This window comes from Salmo salar, chromosome 23 (assembly GCF_965601325.2).
Source record: "Salmo salar chromosome 23, fSalSal1, whole genome shotgun sequence".
Taxonomy (NCBI): domain Eukaryota; kingdom Metazoa; phylum Chordata; class Actinopteri; order Salmoniformes; family Salmonidae; genus Salmo; species Salmo salar.
In genome coordinates this window covers 33,638,804-33,664,752 of record NC_138313.1, presented here as the reverse complement: position 1 = coordinate 33,664,752, position 25,949 = coordinate 33,638,804, and the positions used below count along the sequence as shown (strand labels likewise).

The 25,949-nt window shown below is 44.4% G+C and overlaps 1 protein-coding gene and 1 pseudogene across 6 annotated transcripts; both read right to left on the bottom strand.

The window, feature by feature from the left end:
* Window positions 1–709: 709 nt before the first annotated feature.
* Window positions 710–7,646, bottom strand: LOC106584242 (unconventional myosin-Vb-like; annotated as a pseudogene). The gene is made up of 9 exons (XR_014382383.1): window positions 7,643–7,646; window positions 6,408–6,530; window positions 5,991–6,136; window positions 5,232–5,457; window positions 4,750–4,922; window positions 4,586–4,709; window positions 4,291–4,385; window positions 3,889–4,020; window positions 710–3,557 (listed from the first exon to the last, which is right to left on the bottom strand). The product of XR_014382383.1 is annotated as an unconventional myosin-Vb-like (transcript).
* Window positions 7,108–17,552, bottom strand: LOC106584436 (methyl-CpG-binding domain protein 3). Of its 5 annotated transcripts, none has more exons than XM_045706104.2 (8): window positions 17,408–17,521; window positions 15,868–15,945; window positions 13,643–13,802; window positions 13,236–13,373; window positions 13,018–13,108; window positions 11,975–12,152; window positions 11,670–11,813; window positions 7,108–9,431 (listed from the first exon to the last, which is right to left on the bottom strand). In XM_045706104.2, the coding sequence occupies exons 1-7, from the start codon at window positions 17,419–17,421 to the stop codon at window positions 11,675–11,677; spliced, it is 798 nt and encodes a 265-aa protein (XP_045562060.1). In that variant the 5' UTR covers window positions 17,422–17,521; the 3' UTR covers window positions 7,108–9,431; window positions 11,670–11,674. The 5 variants fall into 5 exon arrangements, with proteins under 5 accessions (XP_045562060.1, XP_014025238.1, XP_082824197.1 ...); XM_014169763.3 differs by lacking the exon at window positions 17,408–17,521 and adding an exon at window positions 16,294–16,603; XM_082968071.1 differs by lacking the exon at window positions 17,408–17,521 and adding an exon at window positions 16,294–16,603 and having other exon boundaries at window positions 7,108–8,777.
* Between the last annotated feature and the right edge of the window lie 8,397 nt (window positions 17,553–25,949).

Below are 25,949 nucleotides of genomic sequence, written 5' to 3'. Positions count from 1 at the left end.
TTTCCTATGCCTATCCAAAACCACCCCAATCCATTGTCTTCTGAAGCCCCCTCACCATCTCCTTCCCAGGCTTCTCCACCCCCACTACACCTCCACCCATGCACCATCCCATGACCTTTCTCACCACCCACACATAACCCTGGCAGCTCACCTCCTGGTCGGCCCTGAGCTGCAGCTGCGTCCTTTTGACCTCTATGCCCTTGTTGAGTTCTCTGAACTTCTCCACCGAGCGGTTCTCTGCCTTCAGCTTCACCAGCTCCCTCCTGGCTGCCCGCCGCCTCACACAGCACTGCATCAGCACCATGTCTGCCCTTACCCGCCTGTACGCCTGCCGGGCCAGCCAGCCACGCACTGCAGACTGCAGTAACACCGCAGCCTGCTCTGCCACTACCTGGGGAAGGGGAGGATAGAAGAGACGCATTATATTATCGCAAACAGAACCTGCCAGGGTTTTGGATGCGAACTAAAGGATTACAGTTGTGATAAAGTACAAGGACAGTCTAGAATCAGAATCAGAATCTGGATCAGATGTTACTAAGGAGAAATTCCTGGGTCCTTTCCTGCCTTATCTCTGGAGGTTTAGGCCTGGTATTAAATATATGAAATGCATTTTATACTTAAGCCGTAAATAAAAACATTTGATTTATTGCTAGATAGATTGTGGGGCCTTCGTGCCAGTGTTTCCTCACCAGTCTGTATTACCATCGTGCAAGCGTGCCACCGGTGAAGGTCTGGATGATGACGGTGGCCTCACGGATCATCAGGAACATCCGTCTTCTGGATGACCAGCGCTGCCTTGGTGTAGTGCAGAGTGACTACACCACACAGAGCACTACAGTAGTTTGAATTGCTGGACAGATGTAGGTGCCCATACTGCTGAGACACATTGTACTATATGGCAGTACTAGTACGCAGTCAAATTAACATTGATGTGTTATCGTGCCACACAGTCAGTTATTCTGCTCTCACTGCCTGGCCAGGGCTCCTCTGGTGTGTCTCTGGATGGTGAGGGTTGCCCAAGTGGGTCTTGATGTATCTCCTGTGGCCCAGCCAGCCTCTGACCCAGCTCTGGATGATTATCCCCACAGCCCTCAGCCTCTCTGCCCTCAGCCTCTCCGCCCTCAGCCTCTCCAGCAGAGCTACCTGCCCCGTCCAGAAGAACACCCTGGTCTTTACAAAGCAGTACTGCTCCGGGTCTGGGATGATCTCCAGCAGGGCCCGCTGGCACGACGCCTGAATCTGTTACTGGGTCTGAACCCCACCCTTACGCAGCAACACCTGGTACAGGATAAAGAACTCTGCATAGGTCCACCTGGAACCAAGATGTTCGAGTGAGGAGGGAGACAGAGTTTCACAAAGTGAGTACAAATACTCTTGAGACCTTCTGTGTTTTTCATCAACTTAGGTACAGGACAGGTACAATATTCAACATATATTAAATACACAGAGAAACATGAAGGAACACAGAAACTCCCACTCCTGTCCCAGAGTGCACCGAACAACAAGGATGACAAGCCATGGATGAAGTAATACAGACATTATATGGCAGCAAGAAAACAAATACATTCTGTCAACTGAAAAAATGGAAATGAAGATACATTTCAATAATAGGTGTAGATACTGGCTGTATTGTTGCCTGGCCACAGCAGGGGGAGACAGTACCTGGAAGCCCACCGTTTGTGATCCCTGTGAAATATCTTTCCAGGGCCAGAGCACAGACTGCGGTTGGGTGGAGAGGACTTCCCACCTGACAGGGACAGAGTGCCCCCTGCTGGCACCTGCTGGAAGCGCTCAGCCACCAACTCACACTGACAGAGAGACAGACAATCACAATCACTTCATTTGCCAAGTCCATTTACAGAAACCCGGAATTTGACTTAGTGAATAGGTGCTACCAGCAATCGACAATGTACAGACAGAATACAGACACAAGATTAACAGAGAGGGTTACAGTAGGTTAAAAAGGCTTCCTCTCTTTGTCCACTGTGCTTCATTTCACTCTATGATGAGATCTGAGATTTCACCACAAACTGACAAAAGTGGACAGCTGAGAGCTGGTTCCTCAGTAAAGCCTCCCTCAAAATGACAAGAGGACACCTCTTCTTGAGATGCACTCAAATACTTACAGTAGGACAAGGAGGTTGCAACAATGAGCCAAGAGTGTTGACAAGGGGAAAGCTGTAGATCATCCCTACATTCTTAAGAAAAAAGGTTTTCAAAAGGGTTCTTCGACTGTCCTCATAGGAGAACCCTTTTTGGTTCCAGGTAGAACCCTTTTGAGGTTCTAGACAGCACCTTTTTTTTCTAAGAGTGTTCATGCAGTCCTTACAATGCGTTTCAGTGAAAAGAGACAGCATGGATAAACAGTACCAGTCAAAAGTTTGGACACCTACTCATGCAAGAGTTTTTATTTATTTTTACTGTTTTCTACATTGTAGAAACCGGCTGCACCTTGAATGCTTTGCCAACAGTCTTGCAGGAGTTCCCACATATGCTGAGCTCTTGTTGGCTACTTTTACTTCACTCTGCGGTCAAACTCCGGCCTCCCGAGTGGCGCAGTGGTCTAAGGCACTGCATCTCAGTGCAAGAGGTGTCACTACAGTCCCTGGTTCAAATCCAGGCTATTTCACAACCAGCCGTGATTGGGAGTCCCATAGGGCTGCGCACACTTGGCCCAGCCTCGTCCGGGTTTGGCCGGACGGGTAGGCCGTCATTGTAAATAAGAAGTTGTTCTTAACTGACTTGCCTAGTTAAATAAATAAAAATAAACTCATCCCAAACTCATCGGGTGATTGTGGAGGCCAGGTCATCTGATGCAGCCCTCCTTCTTGGTCAAATAGCCCGTACAAATCAAATCAAATCGTATTTGTCACATGTGCCGAATACAACAGGTTACAGTGAAATGCTTACTTACAAGCCCTTAAACAACAATGCAGTTTTAATTTTAAAAAAGTGTTAAAAGTATTTACTAAAATAAACTGAAGTAAAAAATAAATAAATAAATAAATAAAAGAAGGGTGGCTGGAGTCTTTGGCAATTTTTTGGGCCTTCCTTTGATACTGCCTGGTATAGAGGTCCTGGATGGCAGGAAGCCAGTGATGTACTGGGCCATACGCACTACCCTCTGTAGTGCCTTGCGGTTGGAGGACAAGCACTTGCCGTACCAGGCGGTGATGCAACCAGTCAGGATGCTCTCAATAGTGCAGCTGTAGAGCTTTTTGAAGAGGGTCTGAGGGTGCATGCCAAATCTTTTCAGTCTCCTGAGGGGCAATAGGCGTTATCGTGCCCTCTTCACGACTGTCTTGGTGTGTTTAGACCATGATAGTTTGTTGGTGATGTGGACACCAAGGAACTTGAAGCTCTAAACCTGCTCCACTACAGCCCCGTCGATGAGAATGGGGGCATGCTCGGTCCTCCTTTTCCTGTAGTCCAGCGAAGTGCAGGATGATGAAATCAGTGTTGGACATGCGAGGTTTGCAGAAGTGTGGACTTGGGTCATTACTCTGATGCTGATCATACAGCTTCCTAGCCCAGCTCTCCTCAGAACCTTTAGACATCTGATCAAGGAAACAGACACCATGGGGGTAAGGTTTTTCTGGATCAACATACATTTGAGAAATCTTTTGCTTTTTATATAAATACTTTGAAGATGGACTTTTAATAGAGCAATACTTTTTCTGGCAGGACTTGCTTTTTGGACTTAAGACAGCAGTATATTTTTCAAATCCACCACAAAGCATTCTTGGCTTGCCAGTGCAAACAGTGATGATTCAGTATCATATCCTGAGTACATTATTTATTGTATTTCAAGCTGGTTTGGACACATTAACACAAAGCAGACACAACACAATGTGGTCTCGATTGAAACCAGGACTGTAACTGACTGACCCTGCACTCCTCATCCAGCAAGCCCAGCTGTCCCTCGATGAGAGCGATGAGTGGCTGGATGTCACTGAACTGTATCCTGCTCCACGGCAGCTCCTCACAGACATACTCCTCCTGCTCCAACTGGAACATGTGCTAGGGAGAGGAGAGGAGACCAAGGGTTACTGAGGGGACATGAGGACAACTGGTCCCGTGTGGCTCAGTTGGTAGAGCATGGTGTTTGCAACGCCAGGGTTGTGGGTTCAATTCCCACGGGGGACCAGTACTGTATGAAATGTATGCTCTGGATAAGAGTGTCTGCTAAATGACTAAAATGTAAATGTAAACAACGAGTTCATAGAAACAGACAGACATTAATAGTTATGCGCATGCTTGCAGGTGCACACACAACACTTGGTGACTCACCCTGTTGAATTGCTGCTGCAGTTTCTCATTGCCATAATTTATACAGAACTGTACAAAACTGTTCCTTTCAAAGTTCTCAAACCTGCCAGAGAAATGGACAAAGAGGGGAATATGTTAACACCATGTTGTTACTACAGTAAGTACAGTGTCACTACACAGGTATAAGGCCAACCTAATGTCAAGTGTTACTCCCTGTCCTTACTACTCAGCTATTGATGTCCAGCACCCCAATAAATGACTAGGCCTGATCCCTCTGGGCAAGGAGGGCTGTGTTGAGTCCAGGTGAACACCTGACCGTACACATGCTTGGCCAGGGCATCCCGGGCCTCCAGGGCCTGCTGACCGGGCATGGGCTTGACCAGCATGTCTCCCCCTACTGCCAGCCTGCGTTGGCACAGCCAGTGGGCCAACCCCAGCAGCTTGGAGAACACAGCCAGGGAACGCTCCTCCCACTGATTATGGGATATTTGAGAGAATTTTGTGAGTTTCAGGGAAATAATGTGGAAAAAATTTAAAAAATACAATGTAACTTCGATCACCACCTCTCCCATTGGCCTGGATGTTGACATTGCCCAGGTGCAGAACAGCTGCCAGAATCCTGAAGAGCTCCATCTGCTGGTCAGGAGGCCTACCTGTAGCAGCACACATAGCAGCATGATCATACTGGATAGGACTATATGCAGAGTAAACATGTTAGCATAGATATGTGTATTGTGTAATATAGATGCTGTAAACCAAGTATAGTGAATGCATTGCGAGTGTGCTGCAGATCTACTACATCATCAGTGCCTAAGATCTGCATGGAATCAGCACCACTTACAGAGATACACATCAAAACACTTACATAATGAACCCTTTCTGAAAAACACTGCTAGAACCATTGATGTTCATGTCTTCCCTGTTATTGTTGTAATAGGTTAATGAATTCTATGCAGTCTCACCCAGTTTGAGGACTCTCATCTCTGGCAGGTCTCCGGAGGCACACAGCTGGTAGGAGATGTTGTAGTTCCTCTCCTGTGACGCCTGGAAGACGACTCGAGACTTCTCCAGCAGGTACATCCTCACGTTGGCCCCAATGATATCTCCCTTCCATCCAAAGCCGATCTCAATGTACTTCACAAACCAGCTACTGCTGTCGTTGTAGGTAGTCTTAGAATTCCCAAAAGACTAAAGAGTAAAGGAGATCATCATAATTACAGTAGATTACATCATTTTAGTTATTACCTTTACAACTGAATACTGACACAATACAGTACAGATTTTTCATTTGCTTTTTCCAAAATTACACTCTTCAAAAAATAAAACCTTGAACAGCTTTACAGGTTAAACTTTTACTGCAGTGGGCTAAATCAGGGTCATGCAGGGGGTATTTTGGTAGTCTTAAATAAATCTACTTTGAAACAAAAGTATACACCTCACACACATGGTTATGGGCTTAAAAGAAGAAGACACCTGTACCATGTCAGATATAGTTGAAATGTCTTCAATTTTGAGTTTGCATCCCAATGTTACACTTTACAGTATATACATCACATAAGACTGAAATATAACAAAACGGCTTCACATAGAAACACCAGATTTTTGGTGTTTACATTTTCTATTAATTATGAAAAATATTAATAATATTCCACCCATGAGGGCATTTAAGGTCATTTGATTGCAGGAAAGCAGAATTCATCCACACATTCACCCATATGTACCTCCATGATGGGGTTGGAGGCCAGTACTCTCTCCTCCACACTGGGCTGCTCCGCCCACCATGGCAAAGTAACGCATGGTGAACTTAGAGACCGTTTTCCCTGCTCCAGACTCCCCACTGATTATAATGGACTGGTTCTTATCCTCCCTGCACACAGAGACAACTACACACTCAATAACCATTCCTATTTCCAGAACCATTTGTCACACAGGGTGAAGAGACTCGATCAAAGGCTCTCTTGTTTTCAGACCCAAGAACATGCATAAGTCACTCACATTTTACCTGTAGATCTTTACAAACAGCAACCCTCGCCCAAACCCCCAAAAAGCAGGCAAAACGGCAGTTCTGAGGTAACAAAGGGCATATAAAATGGAGGCCAAGGAGGGTGACCCCTGGCTCTTGACCTTTAACCCCTGACCTAGTCATGGTGCAGTAGGCCTCTTCTGCCACAGAGAAGATGTGAGGCTCCATGTCAGCCATGTCCTGCCCGCTCCATAGATGGGCAGCTGATCATACGGGTTGAGAGCCACTAACACAATACCTGGAATGAACGGTTGGTGAAAATTACAGTGTTATTGGTAGAATGAAAGGTCCTGAAGGAATACAACATAATACAACATATTTTTCTCTATGACCTTTTATACACAAATATCAAGGACACCTTCCCTCAGAAAAGCCTCAATTCGTCGGGGCATGAACTCATGCTGGCCCATGTTGATTCCAATGTTTCCCACAGTTGTGTCGCGTTGGCTGGTGTCCATTGGGTGGTGGACCATTCTTGATACACACAGAGAAACTGTTGAGCGTGAAAAACCCAGCAGCGTTGCAGTTCTTGACACAAACCGGTACTCCTGGCACCTACTACCATACCCCGTTCAAAGGCTCATAAATATTTTGTGTTGCCCGTTCACACTCTGAATGGCACACATACCGACGAGACAGCCAACAACGGCGAGACAGCCATTATTCAGAGCAGCAGTTAACCCTGAGCTGTGGAGGCCTTCTGTCAGCACTGTTGGAACACCTATAGTATTCAAATGATACACAAGACATTGGAATATCAAGTATGTCATCAATATATATAGACATTAAACCAAAAACTGACAAAGAAACTGTACTACTGTTGAAATACAGATACATTTTATTCAGTAACACAATCCAATTCAGTAGGCAGCCTGCTGATGTGGGATAGAGATCTTTTGAGATTGACATTTCATACATACATCAAACTTTGAGAAATGTAGGTAAATGTTCAAAGCTGAATTCATTTTCTCAACACTGAGAATCTTCACCTTTATTCAAACAAAATATTCTTAGCTTACTGTCTGGCACCCAGTGAACAAGATAACAAGGAGGCAGCATGTGTTGTGGTGGCATTGACACATTATTGGAAACATTTTTAAAATATGTTGACTGAAGTCATGGCCATGGGAAAAATGTGCATTGGCTAAAAACACCAACGTTAAACCAACAACTTCAGTGAGCACCTATACAGGGAGTGTTAAAAGTAATAAAATCTACATGTAGCAGAGGGTCCATGTAACTTCTACATAACTGTTGTACCCATTATAACTCAGTACAGGATGGCCTGACTCATAACTGTTGTACCCATTATAACTCAGTACAGTATGGCCTGACTCATAACTGTTGTACCCATTATAACTCAGTACAGTATGGCCTGACTCATAACTGTTGTACCCATTATAACTCAGTACAGTATGGCCTGACTCATAACTGTTGTACCCATTATAACTCAGTACAGTATGGCCTGACTCATAACTGTTGTACCCATTATAACTCAGTACAGTATGGCCTGACTCATAACTGTTGTACCCATTATAACTCAGTACAGTATGGCCTGACTCATAAGTACTGGGTAAGGGGTTTATATGGACTACATTACAACAATAAGGATATTTTCTTGAGAACACGATCCAATGATTTATCACTAATACTCTCTCCTGTGACTAACACAAGCATTAGAATTTAGAGTGCATCATTTACATGTCAGTCATTTAGCAGACACTCTTATCCAGAGCAACTAGGGTTAAGTGCCTTGCTCAAGGGCACATGGAAAGATTTTTTCATCGACTCAGGGATTTGAACCAGTGACCTTTCGGTTACTGGCCCAACGCCCTTAACCCCTAGGCTACCTGCTGCATTATCAACATTTAGGCAAGTATCTTGTTCCCTCTCACCAAAGCCTCTCTCACATAGCCCTATAAAATAAGCCAAAGTACCTTTAAAATATTGTCCATGGAGTGCATTAGAAACCCAGAAAGAAAAACCCATGGGGAAAAACTGAATTCACTTCTAATTCTAAATGTCCCAATTCATTTAAAACATGTTTTGGGGTGGGTTGACAATGACATGATCGTCACAATATATAACTCACATTCAGCAAATCCATAAAATGTCTTACAAAAAAAAAAAGGCTACATCATTGAACACTGAATTCATCATACTGTATGAAACCGATCTCTTTCACTCTGCCCTGCCAACATTTTATTTGATGCTGTCTTTTTCAAAAGAAAGCTAATTTAGCTAATAATCAATTTGATTCAGAATTCCTGAGTCCAAGTACGTTCATAGGGCTGGAGTCAGAAGAGGCTAAACAGGGGTGAGGTGGACAGTAGGTAGGCAAAGCTTCAGAGGGGTAGCACGTGGAAGGGGATGGGCAGAAAGTGGGAAGTTCTTTTGGTTGGATTGGTACAGGGTTCCTGGTTTCATTGTCATTTGACAAGGAGTTGAAAAACCCATCCAGACTACTCTATAACACCCCATCTCCCTGGAAGAGAGGATGAAGACAGACGTTTGTTGAAATAGCTAAACAAATACAGATTGTAAATCAAATTATAAATGTGTCATATCATATCCCTTGGGTGGCATGATTTGCAGCTCTGAATTGAAAATACTGACATCTGTAGAGAAACTGGGGAGAGCCCATAAATGCTGTAGAAGCCTGAACAACCCTCTCATTTTACAAATAAAATACAATTGTGTACAGGTGTAGACCTACAGTGAAATGTTTACTTCCCAACAATGCAGAGATAAAAGTAGAAAAATAATAACATGAGGAATAAATACACAATGAGTTACGGTAACTTGGCTACATACACGGGGTTCGAGTACCGAGTGGATGTGCAGGGGTACGAGGTAATGGCAGTAGATATGTACATATAGGTAGGGGTAAAGTGACTAGGGAACAGGATAGATAATAAGCTGTAGCAGCAGCGAATACACTTTCAACAACAGGAGGCTGGCCGTCTGCGCACTTTAACGGTCCTTTAAACCAAATAGTGTCCGTTCTCAAAATGCGAATACTGGAAGCGATGGAGACCCCGACACTCTCCAAAAAGAGGATTTTGATTGTATTTTCATGTGTATTGTTGTGCTAAACATAGATCATCTGGAAAGAGACCTTGGTCTCAGCATTGACTCCCTGTCAAAATAAAAAGGTAAAAAATAAGAAAAAGGATTACATCCCAAAAAATGCAAAAATATAGATATTATATTTTCTACATCATGATGCCTAAAAGTTCATTGTGCAGAAAAATGCATAAATTAAAGGTGAAAAACAGAGGACAAATGTTTCGGCATCAAGCCATCATCAGTTTTGGATTTATTCCTATTTTTCGACAGTCTGCAAGGTCTCTCTCATCTTTCAACAACACTGACACTGTGGCCTACCTCTGCTATACAGTCTCTCTGAACGGTAGGTAGCCTACCTCTGCTATACAGTCTCTCTGAACGGTAGGTAGCCTACCTCTGCTATACAGTCCCTCTGAACGGTAGGTAGCCTACCTCTGCTATACAGTCCCTCTGAACGGAAGGTAGCCTACCTCTACTATACAGTCTCTCTGAACGGTAGGTAGCCTACCTCTGCTATACAGTCCCTCTGAACGGTAGGTAGCCTACCTCTGCTATACAGTCCCTCTGAACGGTAGGTAGCCTACCTCTGCTATACAGTCCCTCTGAACGGTAGGTAGCCTACCTCTGCTATACAGTCCCTCTGAACGGTAGGTAGCCCACCTCTGCTATACAGTCCCTCTGAACGGTAGGTAGCCTACCTCTGCTATACAGTCCCTCTGAACGGTAGGTAGCCTACCTCTGCTATACAGTCCCTCTGAACGGTAGGTAGCCTACCTCTGCTATACAGTCCCTCTGAACGGTAGGTAGCCTACCTCTGCTATACAGTCTCTCTGAACAGTAGGTAGCCTACCTCTGCTATACAGTCTCTCTGAACTGTAGGTAGCCTACCTCTGCTATACAGTCCCTCTGAACGGTAGGTAGCCTACCTCTGCTATACAGTCTCTCTGAACGGTAGGTAGCCTACCTCTGCTATACAGTCCCTCTGAACGGTAGGTAGCCTACCTCTGCTATACAGTCCCTCTGAACAGTAGGTAGCCTACCTCTGCTATACAGTCTCTCTGAACAGTAGGTAGCCTACCTCTGCTATACAGTCCCTCTGAACGGTAGGTAGCCTACCTCTGCTATACAGTCTCTCTGAACAGTAGGTAGCCTACCTCTGCTATACAGTCCCTCTGAACGGTAGGTAGCCTACCTCTGCTATACAGTCTCTCTGAACAGTAGGTAGCCTACCTCTGCTATACAGTCTCTCTGAACGGTAGGTAGCCTACCTCTGCTATACAGTCTCTCTGAACAGTAGGTAGCCTACCTCTGCTATACAGTCCCTCTGAACGGTAGGTAGCCTACCTCTGCTATACAGTCCCTCTGAACGGTAGGTAGCCTACCTCTGCTATACAGTCTCTCTGAACGGAAGGTAGCCTACCTCTGCTATACAGTCTCTCTGAACGGAAGGTAGCCTACCTCTGCTATACAGTCTCTCTGAACGGTAGGTAGCCTACCTCTGCTATACAGTCCCTCTGAACGGTAGGTAGCCTACCTCTGCTATACAGTCCCTCTGAACGGTAGGTAGCCTACCTCTGCTATACAGTCTCTCTGAACGGTAGGTAGCCTACCTCTGCTATACAGTCTCTCTGAACGGTAGGTAGCCTACCTCTGCTATACAGTCCCTCTGAACGGTAGGTAGCCTACCTCTGCTATACAGTCCCTCTGAACGGTAGGTAGCCTACCTCTGCTATACAGTCCCTCTGAACGGTAGCCTACCTCTGCTATACAGTCCCTCTGAACGGTAGGTAGCCTACCTCTGCTATACAGTCCCTCTGAACGGTAGGTAGCCTACCTCTGCTATACAGTCCCTCTGAACGGTAGGTAGCCTACCTCTGCTATACAGTCCCTCTGAACGGTAGGTAGCCTACCTCTGCTATACAGTCCCTCTGAACGGTAGCCTACCTCTGCTATACAGTCCCTCTGAACGGTAGCCTACCTCTGCTATACAGTCCCTCTGAACGGTAGGTAGCCTACCTCTGCTATACAGTCTCTCTGAACGGTAGGTAGCCTACCTCTGCTATACAGTCTCTCTGAACGGTAGGTAGCCTACCTCTGCTATACAGTCTCTCTGAACGGTAGGTAGCCTACCTCTGCTATACAGTCCCTCTGAACGGTAGCCTACCTCTGCTGTACAGTCTCTCTGAACGGTAGGTAGCCTACCTCTGCTATACAGTCCCTCTGAACGGTAGCCTACCTCTGCTATACAGTCTCTCTGAACGGAAGGTAGCCTACCTCTGCTATACAGTCCCTCTGAACGGTAGCCTACCTCTGCTATACAGTCTCCATGTCATCATTGCCTTCATTGAGTGAGTCGCCCTCGCTGGCTGCTTCCTGCACATGAGCCAACATGTCCGCCATTAGAGCCTCCTCCAGCTTCTTCCTCACACTGTACACCAGCTCTTCCTGCTTCCTACACTCACCATGATGATAACATACAAATACAACTGTTAGAAATATGGACTGAAATTTAGCTAAATAGCATGGGGAAACAAAATCAGCTCTTAATTACACAGATTAAATTATTCATAGCACTAATATGACTCTGGAGCTCATGTCCTCTCCTGTATGTACCTGATGTCCTCGTCAGTGACTATGAAGGCCTTGCAGAGGGGCTGGGTCGTGTTGAGCCACACCCCTGGGTTCTTTTCCACGGCTGCAGACAGCTGACCTGTGATGGGGGCTGCACTAGTGTGCAGGGCGCTGGCTATCGCTGACAGTAGAGTCTTGTCTGTACATCCAGGTCCAACTCCTGTAGGACAGACAGGTGTTCACAATCACAGCAGTGAGAAGACATTCAAAAATCTAATGGGAAATGGGGATTATACACTGTGTACAAAAGATTAGGAACACCTCTTCCCTTTGTTCCTCAGAACTGTCTCAATTGGTCAGAGCAAGTGTCGAAAGCGTTCCACACATGATACTAGCCCACGTTGACTCCAATGCTTCCCACAGTTGTGACAAATTGGCTGGATGTCCGTTGGGTGCTGGAACATTCTTGACACACATGGGAAACTGCTGAGTGTGAAAAATCCGGCAGGGTTGCAGTTCTTGACAAACTTAAACCGGTGAGCCTGGCACCTACTACCATACCCCATTGAAACACACTTAAATATTTTGTCTTGCCCATTCACACTCTGAATACACTCTGAATGGCACACATACACAATCCATGTCTCAATGGCCTCAAGGATTAAAATCCCTTCTTTATCCTGTCTCCTCCCCTTCAATTACACTGTTTGAAGTGGATGTAAATCAAATCAAATTGTATTTGTCACATGCGCCGAATACAACAGGTGTAGAGTTTAACGTGAAATGCATTGTTGGTTAAGAAAATATTTACTAAATAAAATAAAAAAGTAACACCATAAATGTACATAACACTAACGAGGCTTATAGCCTTAGGGATTATAGCCTTCATGTAGTCCTAAAGGATTATAATAATCCTAAAGGATTAAATGTACATAACACTAACGAGGCTTATAGCCTTAGGGATTATAGCCTTCATGTAGTCCTAAAGGATTATAATAATCCTAAAGGATTATAGCCTTCATGTAGATTCACATGGTCACTTCCTGATGTTTTGTACTCTCAGTGTACATGGCCCTTTCTCTTACCTTGCAGACCTTTAGGCAGGTCCATTGTCTTCACTAGCTCCTCTGCGATGTCAAACGCATTGAGACCACCAAGCTTCTTCTCCCAGAAAAGCTGTGGACAAAACAAATGCACATTAATTTAGATTTGGTATCTCATTAGTCAAAATAACCTTCAGGAAGAAAAGCATATAGCCCAATGTAACTGCAGTTTCACCATACAGGCTAATGGCTGTGTTTACCTGTTTTGGCTGGTCCACGGCTTTCTGTGGATCGGTCTTGACTTTGTTGCTGGGGTGGTTGGTAACCTTGGTGACAGGCTGCTTAAAGATGGAAGCAGTCTGTCTGACGGGAAGTGATGTGTTCAGGTCTGGCTTGCCCTGGAAGACACGCACAAAGAAACAGCTGACAGTGACAACCAACACTATGTAGCCACAGAGATGTTCCTCAAATACTAGATAATGCTAGATAATGCTAGATCATGCTAGATATATGTCAGTTATCCTTTGCACCTGGGGAAAGCCTTGAAACACGGTTTTCAGCATTCTAATTTCTAACTGCTGGTTTGACAGTAAATAAGTGTGATGTCATTTAGAAGAGTGTGTCCGACGTGTATAGAAATATTAATTTCAGGAGACAACCCTCTCACCTTGGTCTGATTGTTGTTGTCATAACGCAGTCTCTGCCTGTTCTTGTTCAGTTTACTCATGAGCATCTTCCCCGTGCGGAAATCGAAGGAGCTGAGGTCCATCTGGTTGCCAAGGTAACGAGCCAGCTGAGGCTTGCTCCGAAACTTCTTCCCAGTTGGACTAGGAGAGGTAAAGGACAACAAACCACAGTGTGAGGATATGGACAACTGACCAGGGGATAGCAAGAGGAGAAAAGTAGCAAGATAGATCAGGAAAGCAACAAACAATCTGCAACAAACACATTTTATGCTGCAAACAAACTGTAGACATGAGAAAATGTAAAACAACCATGCAAGAGCCAACACCGCAAAGGAGACTACAGATGGATGAACTATTCAGATAGCAGATTATTCATGTATAATGGTATGGAATCAGAGTATGAACAATAAGTCTTTCCATTAACATTTCATTAATTTATTTAACAATACATATTTTTATGACTGATTTAATGCGTGTAGCTAATTGTAATGCACTATTTAAGCAGTAAAATAAGTTCATGTATTGCAGCATATTCACAAATGTATAACCAATTCGTCATTAAAATTATAGACCTTAGAGTTTAAGATGGCTTAACTGATCTAACTTATATGTTCAATAAGGAGTAGTAGGGATCAACTATTGGGATACAATGTAACAGGGTGGTCAAGTGCAATACATTTTGCAACATTTCCTAAAGTTCAATTGGAAACATTGTTTCAGAGTTAATGTTCACTGGTCCTAGACAAAGTGGGCAGAAAGGCAGGCCCAATTTAATCTGAATCTTAAATCAGTGGAAAAAGGCCTTGGTAAATTAGTAATATAACTGGTTATTATAGCAAAGAGTATCCATTTCTATGGGGCAGACCTTTTTTGAAAGTACATAGCAGCCATAACGGGAGTAAACAGAGATAGTTTCTCAGTGAAACTCCATGTTTGGTGAGTAACAAACTTAAGTTGGCTAGCTAGCCAGCCATCATTGCAACAGAATATTTAGAACAAACGACTGGGCAATGTCCATAGATTTAGAACAGAAAGACTTAATGAGTCTCTGGCAACTGAACCTGTACAACTAATAACCAGCCGGGTTGTGGTAGCAACCCTACATTTGTTTTGGGACTAGATCTCGTGGAATTATGAAATAGTATGAATAAATTCATCAAAATAAAAAGGTTTTAATGAAAATATGTATATTATTTGAATATGTTGGTAACCCTCTTGCACACAAATGATAATGCCACAAAAGCCGGTGCTGATATTATATTGGCACCCGGCCAAGATGAACATCATACCAATATATCCTCCAAAACACAGGTTTTTCGGCATTATCACTTTAATTTGATAAACTTGTCTGTTCAGTAGCAGGGCAAGACTCCGTGAAGAGGACATATGGCGTAATGAAACACGTCACGATGTAAACGGGTAATTAGAGAAGCGATGTCATAGTCATCAACATCTCTAAAGGTGTCTGCATGATTCTCCGCCGAAACAATTCGGTAGAGTTCATGCATATATTATGACGATATTTTGTGACGTTTTTGACTTTACTGAGGATTTTTTCCGGCTGTTTGGTTACTTTACATCTTTTTCTGGAGGGAAGCCGAAAAACGGAGCTGAAGTCTACGCCCCTTCGTCAGTGATTGGTCAACAGTAGGGATTCATCAATAAAGTCTTCGTTGTCATCGAAAAAGAGACCACTCGTTTTCACGCAGTTTTTCATTGAAAAGTACTGCAGCAAATATATTTTAGTTAAATGTAAGCCTAAAATGTAACAACTAAGATCGTCAAAACGTCCAAATTAATGGCAGATTTCTTGGGTTACCTTAGTTTAATTATAAATATTTTGAAACGTATAGTGGCTACAGCGTATCAAAATGGACAAACAGTACTTCTCGTTTTTCAAGCGAAGGTATTTTAAGTGAGTATGCGAGCACACTCGTTCGGTTCAGCTAGCGCCAGCTGAACTGAAGTATGCTGACGCCTTAACGGCCAGATACTGTGGCAGCATTTCTATTTCAAATAAGTAGGCATATTAATGCAGTTTAGTTTGATGCACGATGATTTTCTACAAATGGAAAACTTTGAATGATTACCAAAGTATGGAAACGTTCGTGCTTGCTGATAATTCATGTAAAAAATGTAGACAACAATTGCGAGTATCGTGCGTGCATCACACCACAGAATGAAAATTCGGTATATGGTAGCCTACCACAAACTATACAACCGACCCGCCTCCCCCCTTTCTCGCCTCTGCTCCTCCTCCTCTTCTTCTTCTTCCTTACCTCGGCTAAAAAAAGAATAGCTTGTGGTTTCTTGATTGTTGCTCCGGTCATATAAAAGGATAAGACTAGGCTATATATAGGTTATAGCATGGACCTCGATTCAGGCAAGGTTATTTGGAATGCGATCATTCAATAGCCTAAAATTGTTGCATTAGGCCTGCTCCCTAGCTGATTGACAGGCTGTTAGGCCTACATAGGATAAACATTTGTTTACAAGCTCCATATCCAACAATTTATAAGAGTAGCCTAATATCGGCTACACCCTCCCCGATTTTCTGTCTCCTGGTCACCCCCCTCTCCCTCAAGTAAACCCATTCAGCCCTAGCCGTCTTGAAATACTGCCCGCTCAGTACCTATAATAATAGACATCGCTTTTCCCCGCAGACAAACCCGACTTTCTGGTCACTTCTTCAATTTGCCAGCCCTTGGGGAGAGCCGAGCAATCCCACCGTTTCTTCTCCATGTTCTCCCAGAGTTTAATTCCGTTGAAGTGTTCAGTGATTGATCCTAACGTTATTATATTTGGGGTTAAATTTCGTGTTTTATACAAATAAGTCCATTAGGCCTACTATGTGACATACATCTCGGCTCACACACTATTCATGGTTCTCGCTCTCCCGATTTATCGTATCTCTTTGTCGTACTGAAAGAATATCCATCCGCCGTAACCTCAGCCACATCACTACCTGTCTGCCAATGAGGGCTACATCCGCAATACATGTAGGCTACACATTATTGCATCCTGATCCGATAACATAAATCATTGATTTGTCGCGCGCGCTAGGCTACCGCATGTCACACAATTTAGCTCCAAAAGTTGTGCATTATATAGCCCAAAAATATCTACAGATGACCATAATATGATTTCACAACGTCAACAATGGAGATAATTTAGGCAAAGATTCATGTCACTGGCTATAGGTGAAATTCGAGAATGCAGTGGGAGTCGTTTTCATCACCACAATGCTCACTTTTTATTCAGTCATTGGACAAAGTAGGCCTAGGCAATACAATAATTTAATAGAGTTTTGATTGGGCTAGCTAGACCGATATTAATTATAGGAGTTGTCTGCAAATATTAGGTATAAAACAATGATCTATTAGATATCTCACGAATTATATAGGCCTACCTATGACTGAATTTGAAGGAGAATAACTGGTACTAACTAATAATAACGAATTACTCGTCCTATTTTGAATAAATGCATTGCTTTTCAGAAAAGTTAAACACTGCAACACCAATAAGAAAGAACAGTGTGTAACTACATTTGGAATCCCATAACACTGCCTACAGTTATGGTTTGCAGACACTCGAGACCACCGAAACGCCTCCCACACGAGAACCTAAACCCCTCGATGAAAAAAATATATTGTGCAACAATTCTTTGCTAACATAACATATTTTATGTCACAGACAGGAAAAGCAGAAATATAGCTCGGTATTCATCTTCCTTTTTGGGTACTTACTCGTTTTTGTCCATCTCGCATACTATCTCGGTTTCTCTCTTTCAGTCTGTGTTAAATCCCTTCTACCTTCTCCTCTTTCATTCCCCTCCCCCTTCGATGATAGAAATGAAAGACATTATCCGCGCAAAGACAGAATCGTTCTCAGATTAAACCTGACTGGTAATAAAAAATCGAATTAAATCAAAGTTTACTGGTCGCGTACACTGTTTAGCAGGTGTTATAGCGGTGCAGCGAAATGCTTGTTACTAGCTCATAACAATGCAGTCAAATGTCAAACAATACTACAAAATAAAAAAGGCAAGACATCAAGAATGGCGGTACGAATCCAATTAACAACTCAAATAGCACTCTAGCAGTGTCAAAATGCAATCTATACATATGTACACCGGGGAATTTACAAGATAAACTATATATTGTATTAGAATAAGCTATGAAGGTGATACAGCATTTGTGTGAAACGGGAAGTGAGTGGTTCAATGTTTCTATAACATGGAACAACATGGGACAGCAGTGTTGGCTGTAAAAGTGTGTGAGTGTGTAACTAAATGTGTTAGTGAGCATGAGGTGTGTGTGTGTGTGAGATAGCTTGTGTGTGCGTTTTGTGTGATATAGTGTGCATCAGGCAGCATGGCCTAGTGATGCGATTGGGCTGTCCACACCACCCTCTGGAGAGCCACGCAGTTGAAGGCGGAGCAGTTGACATACCAGGCAGTGATGCAACCGACAGAATGCTCTCAATGATGCGTCTGTAGAAGTTTGTGAGGATCTTAGGGGCCATGCCAAATTTCTTCAGCCGTCTGAGCTTGTAGAGGCGCTGTTCACACCACAATGATGTGAACGTCGAAGGAACTTGAACCTTTTGATCCCATCCACTGCGGCCCTGTTGATGTGGATGGGGGCATGCGCCCTCTTTTGTCTCCTGTAGTCCACGATAAGATCCATCGATTTGTTGACGTTGAGCCCAAGATTATTTTCCTGGCATCACTCCGCCAGCGCTCTAACCTCCGCCTTGTAGGCTGTCTCGTCTTTGTTGGTAATTAGGCCTACCACTGTTTTGAATCGTCAGCGAACTTGATCATTAAGTTGCAGTCGTGCGTGGCCACTCAGTCAAGGTTGAACAGGAAGTACAGGAGGGGGCTGAGCACATACCCCTAGGGATCCCCCGTGTTGAGGATCTGCAAGGCGGCGGTGTTGTTGCCTACCCTCACCACCTGGGGTCGCCCCGACAGGAAATCTAGGATCCAGTTGCACAGGGAGAAGTTTAGACCCAAGGCCCTGAGCTTAGTGATGAGCTTGGAGATCCCTATGGTGTTAAAGCTGAGGTGTAGTTGATTAACAGCATTCTCACATAGGTATTCTTCTTGTCCAGGTGGGATAGGGCGGTGTGCAGTGCAATGGCGATTGCGTCGTCCGTGGATCTGTTGTGGCGGTATGCACATTTTTGTGGGTCTAGGGCATGACAACATCCTCAGATTCTCAAAAAGTTCTACAACTGAACCATTGAGAGCATCTTGACTGCCATCACCGCTTTGTATGGCAACTGCTTGGCATCCGACCGCAAGGTGCTACAGAGGGTAGGTAGTGCATACTGGGGCCGAGCTCCCTGCCATCCAGGATCTCTATACCAGAAGTAAAAACGGCTCATCCAAGACCCCAACTTTCTTTTGGTTTTGTTATTGAAATAAGGTCATGCCAATCATCATTATTTTACTCTTTTTTTTTACGGGACTTAGCGTAGGACCCGACCAGGCAAGGCCTCAGTCAGTCAGTAGTTTCCATTCTGATGACTAACCGGGTTTTCCATCCTGCTTACTCTACCTCCTTAGAAATAAATTCTTTTATTTTCTGATGTTTTATTGCGTGTGCAGATAAATGTAAGTCCCAAAGTCCTGGAGCGTGTAATAGTGTCTTGAAAATATGTACCATTGATGTTAAACTTGCTAGCTAGCTGGCGTGCTCCAGTTTACATTAGTATTGTCCTCCGGAAGGCATTACTATTTAGCATGCTTATTAGTGATTTAGCGCTTGTTAGCATTTCTCTTTGGTGCTAGGCTATTTTTGGTTGTAGATCACTCATGCTTATTATGTTTAACTATGTGTAGATATTTCTACATTGCTCTATTGTTTATTTGTGCATCTAGCATGTGTTTGGGTTCACTTAGCCTGTTTAGTTTGTTGACATGCAAATAGGCAAACTGTATTTTCCCATACTGTGCTAAGTTTTCCCCTTTTCTTTACAGAACCACAATTAGTATCAGAGAGATTGGTGTTGTATGTGTGTGTGTGTGGATATTCTGTCACGTCCTGACCAGTAAAAGGGGTTGTTTGTTATTGTAGTTTGGTCAGGGCGTGGCAGGGGGTGTTTGTTTAGTGTGTTTCGGTTTTTTTTGGGCAATGTTCTATGTTAGTATATTTCTATGTCTGTGTCTATTTATTCTATTTCTATGTTTAGTTTATTGGGTTGACCTTCAATTGGAGGCAGCTGTTCCTCGTTGCCTCTAATTGAAGGTCCTATTTAATAGGGGTGTTTTTTCATTGGTTTTTGTGGGTAGTTGTTCTGTGTATTAGCGTGTTGCCATACAGGACTGTCTTCGTCTATTGTTTATTATTTTGTTAAGTGTTCACGTTTCCTTCTAAATAAAAGAAGATGAGTATACACATTCCCGCTGCGTTTTGGTCAACTCAATACGACGAACGCTACAGAACTACCCACCAAAAAAGGACCAAGCAGCGGAGGAAGGAGCAACAGGAGAGATATCTCAAATCCTGGACATGGGAGGAGATATTAGCTGGAGAAGGACCATGGAGAGGACCGGGAACGCTATGCGGGAACACGGCTGGCAAGGAAGCCTGAGAGGCAGCCCCAAGACATTTTATTGGGGGGGGGCACACGGGAAGATTGGCTAGGTCAGGCAGTAGACCTGAGCCAACTTACCATGCTTATTATGGGGAGCGTTTGGCGGTGAGAGCGCCGGTCTAAGCGGAAGTGCGCACGATCTCGCCCATGCGCACTCATAGCCCGGTGTGCTACATCCCAGCCCCTCGTAAGTGCTGTGCTACAGTGGGCATCCAGCCAGGTAGGAGTATGCCTGCGTAGCACATCTGGCCACCAGTGCGCCTCCTAGGCCCAGGCTACCCTGCGCCTGCTCTAGGCACGGCAGCCATCAGTACTCTGCACAGCCCAGTTCGCCCTGTGCCAGCAATCCGCCCGTGCAGGGCTACTGTTACAACCCAGCCAGGACGGGTTGTGCAGGCTGTGCGCTCCAGACCTCCAGTGCTTATTCATGGCCCAGTGTATCCAGTTCCTGCTCCTCGCACTAGCCTTGAGGTGCGTGTCCCTAGTCTGGCACCTCCAAAGCCAGCACCACGCACCAGGCCTCCAGTGCGTCGGCCCAGTCCAGTATGTCCTGTTCCTGCTCCTCGCACTAGCCTTGAGGTGCATGTCTCCAGTCTGGTACCTCCAGTACCAGCCCCACGCACCAGGCCTCCAGTGTGTCAGCCCAGTCCAGTACGTCCTGCTCCTGCTCCTCGCACTAGCCCTGTGGTGTGTGTAAATAGTCTGGCGCCTCCAAAGCCAGCCCCTCGCATCAGGCCTTCAGTGTGCAGTCCCCGTCCAGAGCTTCCGACGACAGTTCCCAGTCTAGAGCTTCCGACGACAGTTCCCAGTCTAGAGCTTCCGACGACAGTTCCCCGTCTAGAGCTTCCGAGGACAGTTCCCCGTCTAGAGCTTCCGACGACAGTTCCCCGTCTAGAGCTTCCGACGACAGTTCCTCGTCCAGAGCTTCCGGCGATGTCCTACAGTCCGGAGCCTGCAGAGACGGCCCACAGTCCGGAACCAGCGCAGCCAGAGTCGCCCTCCAGTCCGGCGCAGCCAGAGTCGCCCTCCAGTCCGGCGCAGCCAGAGTCGCCCTCCAGTCCGGCGCAGCCAGAGTCGCCCTCCAGTCCGGCGCAGCCAGAGTCGCCCTCCAGTCCGGAGCTCCCAGAGTCGCGCTTCAGCCCGAGGTCTCCAGCGACGCGCCTTAGCCCTGAGCCTTCAGCGGGGGTGGTTAGGTTGGGGACTAAGGCCGGAGCCTGAGCCACCTCCGTAGTTGGAGGATTGGGGAGGGGGGGTGTAGCACGGGAGCCGTCGGTGACGGTGGCCACCCTCCCTTCCCTCCCTTTAGTTTGGGATTATTTTTGTTTTGGGGTTTATTTTTGTGTTTTTTGTTTGAGGTGCCTCCGGGGTCTGCACCTTTGGGGGGGGGGGGGGGGGTGTACTGTCACGTCCTGACCAGTAAAAGGGGTTGTTTGTTATTGTAGTTTGGTCAGGGCTTGGCAGGGGGTGTTTGTTTAGTGTGTTTCGGGTTTTTTGGGGCAATGTTCTATGTTAGTATATTTCTATGTCTGTGTCTATTTATTATATTTCTATGTTTAGTTTATTGGGTTGACCTTCAATTGGAGGCAGCTGTTCCTCGTTTTCCTCTAATTGAAGGTCCTATTTAATAGGGGTGTTTTTTCATTGGTTTTTGTGGGTAGTTGTTCCGTGTATTAGTGTGTTGCCTTACAGGACTGTCTTCATCTATTGTTTGTTATTTTGTTAAGTGTTCACGTTTCCTTCTAAATAAACGAAGATGAGTATACACATTCCCGCTGCGTTTTGGTCAACTCAATACGACGAACGCTACATATTCATTAAACCCTTCAACTGGAACTACTGCTTCCTAGTGTTATATCTGGAGTATTTCTCCTGTCTTATCCGGTGTCCTGTGTGAATTTAAGTATGCTCTCTCTAATTCTCTCTCTCTCTTTCTTTCTTTCTCTCGGAGGACCTGAGCCCTAGTACCATGCCTCAGGACTACCTGGCATGATGACTCCTTGCTGTCCCTAGTCCACCTTGCCATGCTGCTGCTCCAGTTTCAACTGTTCTGCCTGCGGCTGTGGAACCCTGACCTGTTCACCGGACGTGCTTCCTGTCCCAGACCTGCTGTTTTCAACTCTCTAGAGACAGCAGGAGCGGTAGAGATATTCTCAATGATCGGCTATGAAAAGCCAACTGACATTTACTCTTGAGGTGCTGACTTGTTGCACCCTCGACAACTACTGTGATTATTATTATTTGACCATGCTGGTCATTTATGAACATTTGAACATCTTGGCCATGTTCTGTTATAATCTCCACCCGGCACAGCCTGAAGAGGACTGGCCACCCCTCATAGCCTGGTTCCTCCCTAGGTTTCTTCCTAGGTTTTGGCCTTTCTAGGGAGTTTTTCCTAGCCACCGTGCTTCTACACCTGCATTGCTTGCTGTTTGGGGTTTTAGGCTGGGTTTCTGTACAGCACTTTGAGATATCAGCTGATGTATTGAAGGGCTATATAAATAAATTTGATTTGATTTTGATTTGTTCTAAATGAACACCCTTCGGTGGTTTCTACTGGCATAAAATCCACCAAGTTTTTTATCCCTTTTTATTTGTCTTTTGAATTCATAAACAACCCATATTTTTCACCAGATGGTGTCAGAGGAAGGCCCTACAAATTGTCAAAGACTCCAGACACCCAAGCCATAGACTTCTCTCTGCTACTGCATATCAAGCGGAGCGCCAAGTCTGGAACCAAAAGGCTCCTGAACAGCTTTTACCCCTAAGCCATTAGACTGCTGAACAGTTAACCAAATGGCTACCCGGACTTTTTGCATTAACCACATTTTTTAGTACTGACTATGCACACTCACCACCGGACTTTACCCACACACACATACTACACTGACACTCAGGTCTCGAGACCATATATTGAGTGTCTCGGTTTTGTCTCGGTGTCCTGTCTCAGTGTCCGTTACATTTGTACTCGGTCTTGACTCGGTCTCAGACAGTGAGGAGACCAGCGGAGTAAAAAACAAAATGATTAGCTTCCATTCAGTCAATGCATGAAACCACTTTGCCAGGCCAAATATATACACTCCTTTCTTGAAACATGAATATCTTAACAGCCTTTATATACATTATAGACATGTTTGCACAGTGGCGAACCTATAGGCCTTCAGTTTGAGAGGGTTTATCTAATGTTCCTTCGTCAGATTTTAGCTCATCTTCCTCTAGCTAGCATTAGTTGTTGATCTTGTTGTTGTTGATGTGCATAACAGAGGGAGCCTACCTTTTCATGGTTGTTTGATCAATAGGACTGTAAAGTTCCCAAAAGTAAGAGGACTCCTGTGGTATTTACATAATTGCAGAAATCCATTCAGGTGTATTTTGTGGTTTTTGGCGAATTCGTTCCAATGATCTAAAGTCGCGCTTTTGTAACTGCCTGTAAACACACAGTCCAGTTCAAAGTGAATGATAGCAGGCATGTGTAGCAAAATGGCTTGTTTCTATAAAGGCCTATTTATTGTGTTACTATTATTTTTTCTTCTTCTCATTTGTGTTACTTTTTAACTCTGCATTGTTAGGAAGGCTTGTAAGTAAGAATTTCATGGTAAAGTCTACACCTGTTGTATTCGCCACATGTGACAAATACATTTGATTTGGGTCAGGTATGGGGAGGTGATATTGTCCTTGACTTTCAAAGCACTTCATGATGACAGAAGTGAGTGCTACAGAGTGATAGTCATTTAGTTCAGTTACCTTGGCTTGCTTGGGTACAGGAACAATGGTGGCAATCTTGAAGCAAGTGAGGACTGACTGGGATAGTGAGAGGTTTAAAATGTCAGTAAACACTCAAGCCAGCTGGTCTGTGCATGTGCTGAGGACACGACTTGGGATTCCATCCGGTGCATGTTAACACATTTGAAGGTCCTACTCAAATCGGCTACAGAGATTAGTAGCCCCCAGTCCTCGTGAGCAGCGGGGACACACATTGGAGGCTCTGTGTTGTTTTCCTTGAAGCATGTGAAAAAGGTGTTGACCATGTCTGGGAGTAGGCTTCAGTTTCCGCGATGTGGCTGGTTTCCCTTTATGATCTGGGATTGTCTGAAGTCCCTGCCACATGCATCTCGTGTCTGAGCCATTGAATTGCGACTCCACTTCGTCCCTGTACTTTATTTTTGCCTTTTTGTCTTTCGGAGGTCTGTTTATACTTGTTCAGGTTTCCAGTCACTTTACCTGGTTAAATGCAGTTGTTCACACTTTCAGTTTTGACCGAATGCTCGTCACTGTAGGCACAACATCCTCTATGCACTTCCTGACAAAGCCAGAGACAGATAATGGATATCAACGGGGGCTTGAAGCAAAGTACTCTCACTAACCACGTTTCCATTCACAGTTTATGTGAGTAAAGTCATACTGAATTAAAAGCTGTGATGGAAAAGTTTTGGTACAATTTTATAAATGGTGACATAATTTGTTTGTTCTACGTGGTGGGATCTTTTTGCATCTGTAAAATTACACTGAACTAAAATATAAACACAAAATGCTACAATTTCTAAGATATTACTGAGTTACAGTTCATATAAGGAAATCAGTCAATTGAAATAAATTCATTAGGCCCTAATCTATGGATTTTACATGACTGACAAAACTTGATAAATCTGTGGCATTGTGCTTTGTGACAAAGCTGCACATGTTAGTGTGGCCTTTTATTGTCCCCAGCACAAGGTGCAGCTGTGTAATGATCATGCTGTTTAAGCCGCTTCTTGATATGCCACCTGTCAAGTGGATGGATTATCTTGGCAAAGGATAAATGCTCACTAAACACAAGATCCCAGAACATTTTAGAAAAATAAACGTTTTGTGCATATGGAACATTTCTGGGATCTTTTATTTCAGCTCATGAAACATGGGACCAACACTTTATATGTTGCGTTTATATTTTTGTTCAGTATAATTATGCAAAACATTGCGGTAGAAACACCTTTATGCACAAATATTGATATAACCATAATAGAAGTAAACTTAAGAGTCACACGATTACATGGTGTATGGTCCTCCCACTACGATTCAGGAAACCATGCAGTTTATTAGACTACAGATAAAATAACTTCTCAGGGTGGTGAAAATGCACGGTATGAGCTTGACGCTCCTTTCCAATGAATGTTGAAGGTCCTATTCTGGTGACATGAACGATGCTTGACTGCCGTTTGACAGTTACAAAATCTCCCTCTTTTGTCCATAATCTCATCATGTAGGCTAAACCCGCACTGTATTTGCGAGCTGTTGGCCAGAGCACAGGTGCCAATACCAGAGTGGGCACACTCTGGAACGAATTGTAAAAAAATCGCTGAAGCTGGAAACTTATATTTCCCTCACTAACTTTAGACATCAGCTATCTGAGCAGCTAACCGATCGCTGCAGCTGTACATAGTCCATCTGTAAATAGCCCATCCAATCTACCTACCTCATCCCCATATTGTTTTTATTTACTTTTCTGCTCTTTTGCACACCAGTATTTCTACTTGCACATCGTCATCTGCTCATCTATCACTCCAGTGTTAATTTGCTAAACTGTAATTACTTCGCTACTATGGCCTATTTATTGCCTTACCTCACGCCATTTGCACACACCGTATATAGACTTTCTTTTTTTCTATTGTGTTATTGACTGTATGCTTGTTTATTCCATGAGTAACTCTG